At 35.8% G+C, this 17,500-nt stretch overlaps 1 protein-coding gene across 2 annotated transcripts in view; it reads right to left on the minus strand.

The window, feature by feature from the left end:
• Positions 1-17,500, minus strand: part of LOC105807606 (solute carrier organic anion transporter family member 1B3-like) — a 99,063-nt gene that overhangs the window by 17,398 nt on the left and 64,165 nt on the right. For both annotated transcript variants that reach the window (XM_012641037.1, XM_012641039.1), the window contains 4 exons: positions 16,157-16,322; positions 13,712-13,896; positions 6,349-6,413; positions 3,381-3,498 (listed from right to left, as the gene is read on the minus strand). In XM_012641037.1, the coding sequence (XP_012496491.1) occupies positions 3,381-3,498; positions 6,349-6,413; positions 13,712-13,896; positions 16,157-16,322 (534 nt within the window). The remainder of the gene's footprint in view (positions 1-3,380; positions 3,499-6,348; positions 6,414-13,711; positions 13,897-16,156; positions 16,323-17,500) is intronic.

Consider the following 17,500-nt stretch of genomic DNA (forward strand, 5'->3'; position numbering starts at 1 on the left):
TTTCGAACTCTTGAGCTCAAACAATCCGCCCGCCTCGGCCTCCCAGAGAGCTAGGATTACAGGCGTGAGCCACCGCGCCCGGCCTTCACTGATTTTTAAGAAGGATAAATCAAAAGAAATCTATAAGACACTTCATAGTGAAGCTGCTGAATACCAAACAGAAAGGGAAGATATTTAAAAAATCTAGACAGATAGAGAAGACAGATTTCTTTAAAGGAACAAGAGTAACAGGTAACAGCTAACTTATTACAGCAAAACAGAAATTAGAAGACAGTAGAATGTCTTCAATGTGCCAAGAGAAAACAACTGTCAATTTAGAATTCTCTACCCTGTAAATATGTCTTTTAAGGATAAGATTGAAATAAAGATATTTCCAGAAAAATTAAAATTGACAATTTGCAACTAAAAGACCACACCAAAATACATCTTTAAAAATCTACTTTAATCAGAAGCAAAGTAACACTAGATGAAACCCAAGATGCAAGAGGAATGAAGAGCAAAGAAAGTGGTAAATATGTGGGGAAATAAGATTCTTTAAATCATAATAATAATGTCTTATAGGGTTGGGCATAACTTAAAGTACATAAGAATAACATGTGTTTGTGCGTGTGAGTGAGTGTGTATAATAGTGTCACAAAGGTCTTCTTTGTGGTATAGCAAAAGTTTAGATATCATATCTGCTTAACAAGAGGAATTAGTTAATACGTCAATTTAACATTAAAAAAAATTTAAAAATTTGGCCAGACACGGTGCCTCACACCCGTAATCCTAGCACTTTGGGAGGCTGAGGTGGGAGGATCACTTGAGTTCAGGAGTTCAAGACCAGCCTAAGCAAGAGCAAGACCCCGTCTCTACTGAAAAAAAAAAACCAAAAACAACAAAAAAACAAAGAAATTAGCTGGACAACCAAAAATATATAGAGAAAAAATTAGCCGGGCATGGTGGCACATGCCTGTAGTCCCTGCTACCCGGGAGGCTGAGGCAGGAGGATCACTTGAGCCCAGAAGTTTGAGGTTGCTGTGAGCTAGGCTGACGCCATGGCCTTCTAGCCAAGGCAACAGAGTGAGATTCTGTCTCAAAAAAAAAAAAAAAAATTCCATTTTAATTTTACCTAAACTTTCACTAAAGGAAAAGGAACTAGTATGGCTAAAAAATGATTTTAAGGTTCTATTCTTACTGAAATCAATATAAAGCCTTGCAAAATGTGTTATGTAAGTACTGGGACTTGGTGGTAATTGTTTTGAAGAAATTTTAAGGAGCAGCTCACCATGTGTCCTGGACATGAATGATGATTTAAATTTAAAATGGACCATTTCTTAAAGTCAGTAAGTTAAATTTATTAAGTTTCTGATTGGTAAATTTCTTTCTGTGCTTTTAGAAAATATCTCCCCAATGGGAGATTTGAATTTTAAAAAACCTTATGGAAATGTCTGGAAGGTAGTGAATGCTGCTTCAGTAGGAAAATTATAGAAGAAGCTGGATCACTATTTATTGGGGATGTTAGTGAATTTACGTATCAAATAGAAGAAAGTATTTTTAGTAAATTTGATCCAGGGAATTTTCTCCAGAGATCCATCTTGAACTAAAAAACTTACCCCACTTTCACATAAATGATAGCATGCTCCATGGACACTAGTCACGCTTTTATTTCACATAACAATATATATTGAAGAGAGTTCCATATCAGTAAATAAATAGGTTTTTCCTTCTTTTTTTAAGGTCTCAGAATATTAATTTGTCTACATGTACCATTATTTATTTAATTGGTCACCAATTGAGAGACATTTAGGTTGTTTCCCATATTTTACTATTATAAACAATGCTGTAATACACTTGTGTATAGTCTTATGTATGTGTCATTTTGTATATTTGAAAGCATAGCTCTCTGTAGCTATAAATTCCTAGAAGTACTGCTGCTCGTTCAAAGTTACATACTTTTGCCAACACAGTACATAATCAACATTTTTGATTGCTGATAATCTGGGTGAGTTTTAATTGTAATTGTGTTATTATTAATGAATTTGAACATCTTTTTGTATGTTTCATAGGCACTAGTGGTTCTTTTTCACTGGAAAATGTTTGATGATTTATTTTTTTAATAGACCTTATTTTTTAGCAGCAATTTTAGCTTTACAGAAAAACTGTGCAAAGTATGGAAGATTTCCATATACTCCTTGCCCCACCCATGAAATTTCTCCTATTATTAATATCTTGCATAAATGTGGTACATTTGTTTTAATACAATTGATGAACTAATATTAATATATTATTAAGTCCATATTCTACATTAGAGTTCACTTTTTATGTTGTACAGTCCTGTAGATTTTACAAATGTGTAATGTCGTGCATCCACTATTATAATATCATACAGAATAGTTTCACTGTGCTAAAAATGCCTTGTGATCCACCTATCTATCCTTCCCTCCTCCCCACTGAGCCCCTGGAAACCATTGATCTTTTTGTTTTCTTTATAGTTTTGCCTCTTCCAGAAGATCGTAGTTGGAATCAGACAATCTGAAGCTTTTTTGACTGCTTTCTTTCACTTGGCAATACACATTTAAGTTTCCTTCTTGTCTTTTTATAGGTTGATAGTTATTTTTGTTGCTGAATAATATTCCATTATATGAGTGTACCCTAGTTTGCTTATCCTTTCAGCTATTGAAGAACACCTTGGTTGCTTCCACTTTTTCACATTCAAGTGCAGCTTTTTGGGTGGACATGTTTTCAACTAATTGAGGTAAATACCTGGAAGCATGATTAATTAATCGACTAATAAGCATATGTTTTGCTTTGTAAGAAACTTCCAGATTATTTTCCAATCTACCCATACCAATTTACATTCCCACCAAAGAAATGAGAATTCCTGTTGCTTCATGTCCTTGTCAGATTATAGAAACGTTTTTTTCCCTTTTATTTCCTCATTGAGTCATGACCAGAGTCCCAGCTGATCATTTTATGTCTTCCTAGAGAAGCCAGAGGCAATTGAGTATGTGTGTGTGTGTGTATGCGTGTGTGTCTGTGTGTGTGTGGGGGAAGAAGGAACATTATTTTAGTATAAGGAGAGTTTTGGAAACAAAACAGATCTGAGTAAAAATCCTAGCTGTTTTTCTTTTAGCTGTATGATTTTTGTACAAGTTATTTATTACCCTTGAATCTTAGTTTCTTCATATTTAAGGGAAAAGCAGAAAATATCCATGTCCTATAATTTCTGAGTATTAAAATGAGATACCAGATTTTCTGATATAATACTGAATAGAAAATAAATGTTCATTAAATGGTGGCTGTCATTATTAATATTATTACATTGAAAATTATATCTTTTAAAATTAATATAATCAAAGGGAAAAATCAATTAATGAAATGTATTTATGACAACTTACCCAAATAATGTAGAGTTATATATCCTACAAGACCCTTGTTTCCCACAGCTGTTCATGGACCACTTCATACATGTTCTATCAATCAGAACCCCAAAATATATTGGAGCTAGCATTCCTCCTACAACATGAGATTAGAAGATGTCAATCCAAGGAACATTTTTTCCTTAGAAAAATATAAGTAGGTGACATTTCATATTCATACATTTTGGATTAAATAAAAGTTGATGATTTTGGAGAACTCTCTCTCTGTTTGGCCTAAATCTACCCCCAAATCAAGATTATTAGGAATCTCAAAGGCTTAAATTATATGGTAATATTATAGACATTTTTTATCTACCCTTCAAACACACATGGGGAAGAAGGAACATTATATGCCTATACACTCTGTTCTTCTTATAATAATATTAACATGAGCTTGATTGGTAAAAAGGAGAACATCGTTAGTAAAACATGGAAGTTACGTTGGTTCATATATAATTTTTCTTAGGCAAGAGGAGCTCAAATAGTGAAAGTAGAATTATAACTTTATGGGGAAAGGAAAAAAATCTCTCAGCTCAACTGCTGTAAAGGCAGGAGTTTTTCCAAAACTATTTTAAGTGAATGCTTATACCAGGACTCCCTTCCCAAAGAAGTGTAGGCCCACCTTCAGAGAGGGCTCAGCTCTTGGCAGGTTGTACTTCTTTCTGGATTCAGAGGTCTACTTTCCCCTTCTTTGTGTCATCAGAGCCCACAACCAAAAATTTTCTCTCCATTGATTTTGTTCATTTTTAATACCTCCTGAAGTCACCTAGGTTGTGCAAGTTGGGGTTTTGGGTGCTAAATTTTGTTTCTATTAGTGTTCTGATCACATTGATGCATATGTTTTCAGTGGTTTGTCCCTAAGCCAATTTTTATTTGTAGCAATTTTTATTTTGCAGAATGCTAGGCTTTTCAGGAACATATATGTTGTTTATAGTACAAGTGTCTATCTGCTCTTACTCTTATTTTAATAAACTCTAAGATTGGCTCCTTGTTCTAAGCATAGGTAATTTGATCAAAATTTTGAGAGACATGCTAGTAGAGATCTATCCTTCACATGGTAGAACTAAAGTATTCATGATTTTACTTTGTGCTTTTTTGTATTTTGATGAATGATTTTCAGATTTTATTTTGTCACGTAAAAAATGATGGGGATTCATATATTACAATTTTACTGATTCCATGTACTTTTAATCCGTCTCAATTTTCTGAGAGTGAGAAATCTTTAGAATGACAAGGGACTGGTGTCTAATGCCAACGTATGTGAGGAAAATTGGTATTGAGAAAATGGGTGAGAAATTTGCAGGTTTCAAAAAAAAAAAAATCACAGTCACCCTTTGAAAAATAAAAAATATATGCCAAAAATTTATTTTCTTCTCATAATGCCACTGTTTTGAACACAATGAATTAAATGTTCTAAGTGACAAACTTGGTCTTAATTACTAAAATTTTAAAATTCTAATAACCTATATTATAAATAAATTTTTCAGTTTAATACACTATATAAGCCTTACACAATTTACACATATATTGTATTCAAGATAATCATTGTAAATTGGAATTTTGATGCTCAGCATGTATTTTTTCCATAGAAGCATTTAGGTTCCATTGTGCCACATATTGGACACGTGAAAATAGGATGCTCACAATTAGGATGGCAAAATTTATTTTTTTATATTTTATGTTGCTAAAAGAATTTCTCTCATTCTCATAGTCTCATTTCCACATATCAGAAGGAGTACTAACTACTCAGATTCTATTTTTAGCCTAGGTTCTAGGAGTAAGGCATTTTTATTGAACATGAAGGTAGAAATCTGCCAGGATGTGCAGAGGCTGGAAGATTAGAGATATACAAAAGAGAACGCTAGGAAGAGAGCTGATGGGATCCTGCAGCACCTCATTTTCTTCTTTCTCTTATTCCTTTTATAGTTCTTTTTTGCCTTAGAGGATCTATGACCTTCACCCCAAATACACTTCTTAGACAACCTCTCCATTGCAATTGGGCCATAGAATTGTACTTCTTTTCTTTGCTTACAAGAGTCCTAGGGATTGACCTCTCCCACTTCCCTTTCCTTCTGCTGTCTGTGGTTGCCTCTGGGCCATAATCAATCCTCTGCTCCATCTCTAGATTAATGATGCCTTTTTCCTATTTCCCATAAATAAGCATATCATGTTTATAGTTCTTACAAGGAGGTTAGGTTAGAAGTTGTTTAACAACAGCAGGCATCTGTACGATAAAAATGGCAAATGGCAACAAGGGAGAAAGAGTAATTTCCTAAATTCTTTACTCATCACCTTTGAATATTTAGAAATAGGCCTTTAGCCCCTGGAGTCTACAGTCCTACTGTTTGCAAACATAAATCACAATTTTCTGAGCTTTCTTTTATTCAGAACACTCTCTTAATCCAAGATGCCCAGTTCTAGAGTCTGAGTTCTCATTCTCTTTTGCATTTTTAACTACTGATAAAGGTTATCTGCCCAGCCTTCCAGAACTAGGCAGTGGGAAGTGGCAGTTAATGTCAGCTTCTATTGTTTTGCACCTCAGCCTCACCAGATTCCCAGGCCTCCCAAGCTGCTTTAGGCCTTCCTTAAATAATGCCTCAGTTTAGATGGAAGGCCCTCCAGTCTGAGTCTGTGCAAGAAATATTCCTATTTGTCTGAAAGTGGAAAGACTTGGGGGACCTCTTATCTTTCTGTTAGAAAGAGTATAATACAAATATGATGATTCCTTGGTCTTAGATGGAGTTTAACTAGAATTAATAATCAAGTTCTCCTTTAGGTCACTCAGTTTTTGTTTGTCTCTTGCCATTTTCCTTTACCACAAAATAGAAATAATTCTTACTTATTCCTTTTTTAACTTTTCCTATAATTGAAAACTAATTACATTTGATCTTTAAGTTTTGACATGAATATTTATATCTTAAATTTATAATCTATGTATTTGCCATACCTAGTGTTCGTATAAACAGTGAATGGAAACCCAAGGCAAGTGATTTCAATTCAGGTTGCACATTCCTGAAATAAGATAAAGGCAAAGAAACATTAAACATTGTTAAAATATCAAACTGTGTTCAATATTAAAACATCTCTCAGTATTGTTGATCTTCATGATAGAATGAAAACCCTGAGGTGAATGGTTCACGTTATATAAAGTTATATCTTCAATTGTTTTCAAAAGGCAAACATTTTGATGATAATAATTATTTTTTTATTTATTCAATTCATTATGATTTCAAGACACTGTAACATTTTCACATTTTGTACTTATGAAAATCCTATGAGAAAATATTTGGAATGAACTTTTGTATGGCTATGAAGAAACTAATTTCATACGGTCTATCCAGGCAAGACAGCTCATAATAAAACAGCAAATACTTTTATCTAGGTGTAGGTCTTAGCAGACCTCTTTTTACTATCTTATTTCTGTCATCAATGCTAACAGAAAAGCTTATTAATATGATTCATACATTACATAATGCAACCAGAGGGGTCAATAAAGTTATCTGCATTCTAGTGTCTATTGTATTTAACTGTCACCTTAAAAGTGAGGATGTATTTACATCCTCACTTACAAATTTGCTCACTCTTGAATTTAGAAAGCTATTTCCACAATTCCATTTTTCTGTCTTCCATGAGCAACACTACCTCCCTGTGATGACCTAATACATATCAAAATTTCTGAAATAAAATTATCTGGCAGTACTAGAGGGGGTGGCCTGGGATGGAGAAGGTGACTTAGATACCACTTTTACTGAAATATTAAATTAACTGATACAAAAGGGTTTTTTTTCCTTGAACTATTTGATGGCTGTATTTGTTCAGAGACCTAAGAAGATATTGTCATTTAGCAAACATTTACTAAGCGCCTCCTAGAAGATGCCATGCTAAGTTTGTGTTCTGGAAAATAAAGCTCTCCATGATGCTTCAGATCAACTAAGTGACTTGGAGAAGTAAGTCATTTAAGTTCTCTCGGCCTCATTTTCCTTATATTCTAAGTGGGGATAATAGTGCTTATCTCATATGTTGTGAGAATCTAATACGATAAGGTAGCACTCTAAATCTCAATTTTATTTACACTTAACTGCCCCTAAACCTTGCAAGAAAGCTACCATTTATTGAAGTTCTCAAAAGTATTCGAGAAATCTTATAAAATTAAAAAGTGCAAAAATTAAAAATTGCATGATAAAAGTTAAATGTGGCATAATTATGTATTAGGAGAAAAAATAAATAAAAAGTGGTTTGGGCTCTGCTTTTGCAAAGGACAGCGACACTTTGCGAGCCCAGTCGAGGACACAACACTACACTTGAGGGCAATGAGGCTGTGCCTACTGTTCAAGGAGGTGGTTTCTTCCATAAAGAGATTGTCAGGAGGAAATTACAGGAAGGGGAAGTTAACTTATCTACTGAGCACCCTCTCTCGCTCTCTCTCTCTCTCAAACACCAGATTTCCCAAGGGAGATTTTGGGAAGGGAGAGATTGCAGTTCATTTCTGGTTGAATTCTCTGACAAGTGCCTGATGTGCCATTTTTCAGTCATTGATTTTCAAAGGGTGCTCTTGGTTTACATACTAGACACACAAGAGGCAAACTGACATGTGTTATCAACTTGTAGTTTCACCCAGGGAAAGGATTAGCCTGCAGGAGAATCGGGAGGACTTGCGGATAGGGATAATAGTTTCCTAAAAGTGGCCTTGAAATCTTCACCAATACAGCGGAAATGATAGGTGTGTGTGTGATATAGTGACATACATGTACAATAACAATCACACACACTCACTCCTACATGCACATGCACACACACTCACACTCCCCCCACATGCTCATACTCACGCACACACCCACACATCATTATCATGCACGATATTTAGCACTGCAGTGTGACTCCTCCTTCACATGTGATATCGAGCAGTTTTGTATTTTGATGCATCTCTACCAGGATCAATTGATCACAAAAAGCACCCCCAGAAGCTAAATATGTTATTTTCATTTAATTATTGGAGAAAATTTTCTTAATACAACAGATTCCGCTTAAATTGATCCTCTGTTGTTAGAATGAGAATTAGCCATCAGGACCTGCTGTTTCTTGAGATGATTACCAATTAGACCTAACAGTAAAACCCTGTTAATAGACACCATAGATGGGGAATGTGTCCTGTTTGCAAAAGATCGACAAAAAGCTCTCATTCATTTCCTAGCTGACATAAATCATTGAAATGTAAATTTAAAAAAAGTTATAAAACACTGCTCTCATTTGGGCCATTTAGGATTGATATTTTGTTAGTCATAAACTTATGTCATGTCTCACATCCCTGTCACCAGCAGAATGCCAAGATTCTGAGATCATCTCTGGGTACCAAGGCTCTCACTCCACATGGTTTAATATATCCCTTAATCCTACTCTTTTCTCATCACTCAAATCCTTTCATTGTGCTCCCAGGAAATCATGTCTGTTACCAGCAAAATTCTCATATCCTACGTTCTTCACACTTCTTTCACTTTCTTGTTCTAAACAAAACCTGGCTGTCTCCCAATGACTCTCCCTGCAACTCTTTCAAGGAAGGGCTGTTTTTCTTCCGCATGCCATGTATCATTGGGCCTGAAATGTAGGTGTCCTTCTTGATGCTTTTTATCACGTCCAGCCCCATGTCTCTCCCCTGAAAGACCTCCAGCTCCCATGAAGAGGTGCACCATCCTAGCAGACCATTCTCCAACCTCTTTGTTGAAGGTCTCTAGAGACTGGCACATCACCAGCCCCATCATTCCTTGACTATTTTAGTTCTAGGCTCTCTTGTCATTTTTTCCAAAACAATTTCTGCCACTTTTCCTAGTTATTTTAAATATCCATGTAGACCATCCTCCCACTGCTCTGGTCTTCCAGTTTGTTGATCTCTTCTCTCCAAGGTCTTATCTCCTCCACCCCACAGTCAGATCAATCAGGACACACTTTCCTGATTCTCCCTTTTGAGCATCCCTGTCCTCATAACCACCTCCTGACTGTTAAATGTACTCCCACAAACATACCTGCTGCAACAAGCCTCAGCCCTGCAGGGCTCTTCAGGTCTGTGACTACCCTGACCTCGTCACAGGCCATCTCTAATTTAACCCCTTCACTTCCTTTCTCACCCTGACCTCTCATTGTGATCACTCTGCAAACACCCTTGACCTTTTTGTTCCTCTTATCCTTTATTGTACTAGACAAGCAAAAATCCTTTCATCCAATCCTCTGCCTTTTCTTCACCTATATCCACAGAGCTGCATTGCTGAAAGGAATTATTCAAACATGCTAACTGGGCTCACTTTACATTGATAAGCACAAACCTTTGGTGGCCTCCAGTACAATCCTACTATATTTTACTAGTCCATTTTCCCAGTAAGTACATTCCTCCAATCTTCAAGATTACTAGTTCACATTTCCTTATCTTATCTCAAGCCTCTTGCTTTCGTTCCTCCTCACTCTCAGCTGATCACCTTGCTTTCTATTTAACAAACACAAGCAATTAGAGAAGAATTCCAATGCTCTTGCACAACTAAAGCTACACATTTACCTGCTTTTTACTCACATAGACAACATTCCCTTCTACTACAGAGGAAGCTCTGTGTACTTGTTTGGTGTACTTGTTCACTTGTTCCCCATCCTCTGAAATTGCTCCCCCTGTTTCCTGCATTATTGACTTCCTTCATCTCTACCTGATAATTCTTGTCAGTATGCAAGCATGCTATTATAGTCAGCTTTGGACATAAACAGAACTCTTGATGTCACAACCCTGCTAGTTACTACATCTTTTCTCTGCTTCTTTTTATAACACTACTTCTGAAAAGAATTTTCCATACTGGCTGTTTGCACTTCCCCTTCTTGCATTTGCTCTTCATACTTTTCAAAACAGCCTTCCCTGCCCCCCATCATCTTCATGCACTACTTTTGTTTAGGCTAAGAGTGACTAGCACCTAACGAAATCCAATGGTCACTTACTAGTCCCTAACTCCTGTGAACTCTCAGCAGGCCTTGACACAACTGCTTACTCCCTTCTTCCTGATACATTCTTCATTTGACTCCTGCGACATCACCCTTTCCTAGTTTCTCTCATAACTCATGGGATGGCTTTCTCAGTTTCCTTCACTGGTTTCTCCTCTTATCCTTGATCTCTGAAGAGAGAGTGCCTGGGTCTTGGTCCCAGGATCTTGTTTCTATCTGTATTCAGTCCCTTCAAGATCTCATAGCACCATGGATTTAAATATCTTGCTGACTCCAAAATTTATGTCTTGGGCTCTGATGTTTCTCCCGAATGTTGGATTGTATGTGTGACACCGTCACTAGATATCTAATAGACAACTCAGATTTATATAGAGAGAACAAATTGTTGCTTCTCTACTTCCTCCAACCTATTCTTCTTAATCTTTCCCATTTTGTTCAATAGTACCACCATCCTTGTAGAGCCCGGGCCAGAACCTTGAGATCATTCTTAAATTCTCTTTCTCACATGCCACATTCAACCCATCAGCAAACCCTACTGGCTTTGCCTTAAAAAAAGAAAACAAAACCAAGACTGAGACTCAAATTACTTCCCACTTTGCCATCACCATCCTCAATCAAGCCCCTATCTTGAACTGATCATAGTCTTCTATTTTCCCTAATTCCATTATTGTCCCCCAAAACATTTTTCACACACAGCCAGAGTGATCTTCTAGTTAGGTGCATCATTGTGCAGTTATAATGCTGAAATCCTTTGGAGCTTCTCAACACATTTGGAATAAACTGCAAAGTCCTTCTCGTGACCCGTATGACCTGGCCATGCTAGCTGTCTTGCTGTGCTTCTTACCTCTCTCTTCCTTATGCACTTTTCCTGACCTTGGATAGCCAGGTGTGCTCTGCACCAGGGCCTTAACCCTTGCACTGCCTTGTCTGGTTTGCTCCTCCCCATTCCCCTGTAGCATCGCTTATACCTTTACACTTCATCCCTTCATTCATGTCTCTTACCAAATGACTTCCAATGTAAGATATCTAAACTGGTATCTCTTACCTATCCTCCCACGTTTTCTATTTTCTTACTCTAATTTAATTTTCTTTTTGGTGCTTAAAACTTACACTATTTTACATATTTACTTGCTCATTTGTTTGTTGTTTCTTCTCCTACACTCATCACCCATCCACTCCCCCATCCCCCACTCCCACTGGAAACAAATGAAGCTTTGTCACTTTTGTTCATAGTTACGTCGTCAGTGTGTAGAACTGTGTATGACACATGAAACGAATGTATATAGAATGAGTGAGTGTTATCACGCTTGCTTAGTCTAGTTTTAACAATAGCCTTATGATATAAGCATCAGAAAATCATGAATAGACTGAAGTTTATATTTTTACTGTATTCAGCTTTCACAAAAAAGTTTGATTTCAATGAAATCACAGGCTGTGAGAGGTTAATAAATGTTTTTGACAAATGGTAATGTTGATTCAACCCATTTTCTTAATAAGATAAACTATAACTATATCAATGATGGAACTGTGTTTTTAAAACTCTGTTTCATGAATGAGTTTAAATGAAGAAGCTAAAATCTGTTGAGCTTCAAATTAGTGTGGAGTTTTGAGGTGATTTTTCTATAAGTTAATCAATCTGTAATTTGGTAAATATGGAAGGCTTCTCCTTTTGAGTAGGCAACATTTTATAGTAAGGTGGAGCTATATCTGTGAGATAAATTCGTATAAATAATTTGACAAGATTTGGGGTCAGGGTAGAATTTAAATGACTGCAGACTCAGTTAACACATCTATATTCATTTTAACAAAAGTCAAAAACACATTTTTTCCTCCTTCCATGTCATGCTGTTGGCCAATGGTGAACTTGTGATCAACTAGGTAGGTTTTAAAAGTATAATTAGGTGTTAACCCAGGTCACCATACTTATACATGGATACTTTTAAGATCTACATACAAGTCTTTACGTGTTTTCAGTTTTGGGTGACTGAATGATTAACTTGGCCAATAGGGCTTATATTGTCTGCTTTCTCCCTACCTTTCTGATCTTTTACCCTGTGCATCTCTCCCCCTCTCACTCAGGATGTTCCAATCAACTTGCTTCTTTTCCTTCTCAAACACATAAGCTCTTTCCTTCCTTAAGGCCTCAGCACCTAGACCCTCTCCCTAAAAAGCCTCTAATTTGGCTAGCTTTTTCTATAGACCCTTAGATCCAATGTTACTTCTTTCGAGAAGTATTCTCTGAGTCCCCTCTTCCCTCACACCTCACAGCCCCACACTTCCATCCCAAATTAGACTTTTCTTTTTTTTGTTTTTTAGAGACAGGGTTCGCTCTGTCACCCGGGCTGGAATGTAATAGTGTGATTGCAGCTCACTGTAGCCTCAAGCTCCTGGGCTCAAGCGATCCTCCTGCCTCAGCCTCCTGAGTGGCTGGGATTATAGGCAAGTGCCTCCATGCCTGGGCAATTTTTAGTGTTATTATTTTGTAAAGATGGGGTCTTGCTTTGTGGCCTAGGCTGGTCTCAAACTCCTGGACTCAAGCGATCCTCTCACCTAGGCCTTCCACAGTGCTTGGATTATTTGCATGAGCCACTGTGGCCAGGTTTTTCATCCCCTTTAACAGCAATGTTTTTCCTCTTTAGTACTAAGAACAACTTGTAATTATGTGTCTAATTTTAAGTTCATTTGTCTCATGTCAGTTTTTCCTACTATTTTCTAAGCTGTAGAAGCTGTATGACAACAGATACCTTATCAGTTTTATTCGCCATGAAATATTCTTCACCAGGCATAGTATCTTGTCTAAATATCTGTCTAGTGAGTAAAGAAAGGAATGAATCCTTTTCATATATTTTTCTTTTTTCTACTAGGATATGATGGAAGACTAGACCAAAAGCCATGCTGTGAATGGATTAAAAGCTTTGGAATTCCATTATAGACTGAAGTTTACATCTATATCGGATTCTCAAATGTTTTCTTTCAATGAAATTAATAGATAATTTATCCTGACAGTCCCAACAGAATGCAACTCAAAATTAAAAGTTATTTTAAATCATACAGAGATTATTTTACAATTGAGGAAATTGTCAATCAGTTAGTGTGTTAAGATTCTTGGTAAGAGGAGGAAGTATGTAATCTAGATTTCATAATGGAAGAATCAGAGGCAAATTATTATTAATAATTATGGCATTAAGTATCATTATAATTCTAAGAAAATGCATTCTTAGAAAATTAAAATGTAACAAAACGTGAATTTGAGTTCCAAATATGTTATGCAAAAATATATATATCATTAGGTGTGTTTATAATCCAACATATATGAAAATGTTTTAAAAGGTCATACTTACTTAACAGCTAGCAAGATGTATGTGGTACTTCCAAGTGCTGAGCAAAAAGCATTCAAGACTTGCACTGCTATATAAATGTAAAATTTCTTTTTACAAGCATCGTCTCTTGGGCATTCACCCAAATGGCCCGAGTAATTTCTGTTGTGGAAACCAGTTTCTTCCACACAACTACAATTATAAAACACCTAAAAAATAGTTTTTGAAATATCATAGAACACATTTACAAAACACAACAAGGCTATAAATACATTCCATTATATTTAAACAAGTTTCATTCATTCAAACTAAAATATTTACAGCTTAAAAGAATTCTACAAATGCAGTTGCTTAATAATTGAAAGGCAAAATAGTTTCCTGGATTCCTTTGTAGATAAGAAAATACAATTTACTGTTAACACTTAATTCATTCTCAATTTTAAAATTAGGAATGAATTGAAGAAATTAGTATCTGAAATTACATATATAATTTTCTCATTAACATATATATTTTTTTAATATTTCTCTTCCACCTAGTTTTACTTTCTATAACAAGTTTATTATTCTCTTTAACAACGCCTATTAAATTAGAGGGACATGTCCTGGGGAAGGATTACCCAAAGAATTCAGAAGATACAGCTATGTGGGAGGAGCCAAAATCTGGAACTAGAGCCACTCATGAGACTAGGTCAGAGTTCAGGGGAAATGAAGCCAGGCAGGGGAGCTGGAGTTCTATTTTAGCAGGTAAAAACAACATCCAAGAGCATAATGACAGGTAATCAAGTAGATGATGTTATTACCAGTGAGGTGCAACACAACAGAATGCCTTGACCAATGAGTAGAGCACAGAAGGGGAAAACATAGGAACAAATGATTTTAGAGACTTAATCAAGCAGGAAGCTTATGTAGATAGGTGGCTTTAATAGATACTGTTCTGATTCTAGGATAAACTAAAGTTTAAGGGAAGTTGTCCTTGAACCTGTTAGTGGTAAAGACTAATTACTCAAGGAGGAATTGTAGAAGAGTTTGAATCCATACTTGTGTGATTCTACCAAGCTTAATTTTTTAGTTTTTTACCTTTTTTTAACTAGGAATAATATGGAAGAATTCTTTATGGTGCAAACATATGGCCAATAAAACCAAACTTTGGTACAAAGAACATTCTTTTAAGAAGAGATGGTTTATTTCTAAGGATTTAGTAAAAGAACTTTGCAGTAGCCCCCAAATGGAATTGCCAGTATTAAGAAGGTGATGTCTCCGTGGCAGACAGAGCCCTCCTTGGGATTTTAATTTTATGCCTCTTTCAGACCTTCACTAGGGGGAAAAGTAGGACATGGATTAAATGGGGTACACTCAATGAAAGGCACTATAACCATGAATGTGAGATATGGGCTTTTAACTACAGCCTTTGGGCCATTTTTATGTTGGGTTATTAAAGTTGTGGCCTATCTTCAAAGAACTTAGGGTGTTTTATTCTTCAAAGTTCTCCATACCTTTCCATAATACAATTTGTAGGACAATGGGCAAGGGAAAGATGGAAAATGAAAATCAAACATAGAAGGGTGTAGTAGAGAGCAATAATCATAGCTGATTATATTACTAATGTTGGTAATAGGAAAGGGACCTGAGAAATATATATATTCCTATTACCTATATATATATATGTGTGTGTATATATATATAGGTATTACCTATATATATATATGTATTTGTGTGTGTGTGAAATGTTGAGGGGATTGGAAGTATGGGGAGCACCACACCTGATCCCAACTATTGGGAATGATCCAGGAGATTGGGAGAACCCATAGTTGACATGAAAAGAACTGTTTTGAGTGAAGATAGAAATGACATTTCTATGGGATATGTTGGCAATAAGTGAGCAGGATATTAAATTATCCTGGGTAGGAGTGCCTGCTTTCAGGAAATCAAGATTGGAAATCAAGAATTGGGCAGTCAAGTGATCATGAAGCCTTGATTTATTTCTTAGAAAGTCAAAAGAGTAGTGAGCCCAGAGCTAAATTCATCAGAATACAAAATTGCATATAGATTGTTCTCCTAGTGAGGTAGGTAATAGTGACAAAGGATCAACTCAGGACCTTCTCCTAACTTATGCAGGGTAAATAATTCTGACTTAAACAGAAATCATATGCTTCAGTCAAAAGGAGGTGTTCTTAGAGAAACTAAATGCTTTCAAATTTGTCATATTCTTACAATCTTAAGGGAATAAGATGAGGTAATCTCAAATTAGAATTAGAGTACAGAAAAAACACTCGATTGTGCCCTAAGCAGTATTTTATAGGAAGCTTGGCTTATACAACATTATAGCCATCATAATGACACAATACTGGAATCTTTTTCTTTTATCTTTTTCCTGGAGACCTTAGTTACTGAAATATTTGATAAATAATTGTTAAATTTAATCTGTGATTTTGATTAAGGAGAAGACAGAAAGTAAAAACTAATACTCACCATAGACTTTTTACTGCCAGTTGAAGACTTACATCCTGCTAGACAAGGCGATATGTAAGTTATTCCATTGTTCCCACAGACTGGTTCCCATTGACTTTTATCACAATTGCAGTCAGAGTTGCAATAAGAAAGTGGTACATCTATATGAGATGTCACTGGATTATTTCTGAAAATATATGATAGACACACATCAAAAAGACAAGGAGAAAGACAAGATTAAGAAGAAGAGAATGAAGAGGGGAAGTAAAGGAGGAGGAGGGAAGAGAAAAGGGGAAAAGAGAAGAGACATAAGAGAAAGGATTTTCTTTTCATTAGATAGAGAAATTTGATTGAATCATACCAAAATGACAAAGTTTTTTTTAATGCTTATTCACTTTTCACCCTCTATCTTTAACAAGACATAACTTATAACCAGAAAAAAAGTAGAACCTAAAAAGAAACGAAAGACTCATGGGACATTGTCTAAGATTGACCATATTCTAGGACACAAAGCATGTCTCAAAAAATTAAAAAAAATCTGCATCTTCTCAGATCACAGTGGAATAAAAATAGAAATCAACCCCAACAGAAACTCTCATTGCTACACAAAGTCATGAAAATTAAACAACCTTCTGCTGAATGATTCCTTCAGAAATGAGGAAATAAAGATGGAAATCAAAAGATTCTTTGAACTAAATGACAAAGGTGACACAAGTTACCAAAATCTGTGGGACACAGCCAAAGTGGTCCTGAGAGGAAAATTTATCTTCATAAATGCCTATATCCAAAAGTCAAAAAGATCACAAATAGACAACCTAATGAATCGACTAAAAGAACTGGAAAAAGAACAACAGACTGACCCCAAACCCAGCAGAAGAAGGTAAATTAATAAGATCAAATCAGAACTAAAAGAAACTGACAACAGGGAAACTATACGGAAGATTAATAAAACAAAAAGTTGGTTCTTTGAAAAACAAAACAAAATTGACGCGCCTTTGACTAAACTAACAAAAAACAGAAAAGAAAAATCCCTAATAAGCTCCATCAGGAGCAAAAAAGGAGAAGTTACAACCGATGCCGTGGAGATTCAAGATATAATTTATGAATATTACAAAAACCTTTATGCACACAAACTGGAAAATATGAAGGAAATGGACAAATTTTTAGAAACACACAGCCTCCCTAGGCTCAACCAGGAAGAAACAAAATCCCTGAACAGATCAATATCAAGGACTGAAATTGAAACAGCAATAAAAAACATTTCAAAAAAGAAAAGTCCCAGACCAGATGGTTTCACACCCGAATTTTACCACACCTACAAAGAAGAACTGGTGCCTATCCTGCAGAAATTATTCCACAACATTG

The sequence above is a fragment of the Propithecus coquereli genome, unplaced genomic scaffold (genome assembly GCF_000956105.1).
Source record: "Propithecus coquereli isolate 6110/MARCELLA unplaced genomic scaffold, Pcoq_1.0 Scaffold16, whole genome shotgun sequence".
Taxonomy (NCBI): Eukaryota; Metazoa; Chordata; class Mammalia; order Primates; family Indriidae; genus Propithecus; species Propithecus coquereli.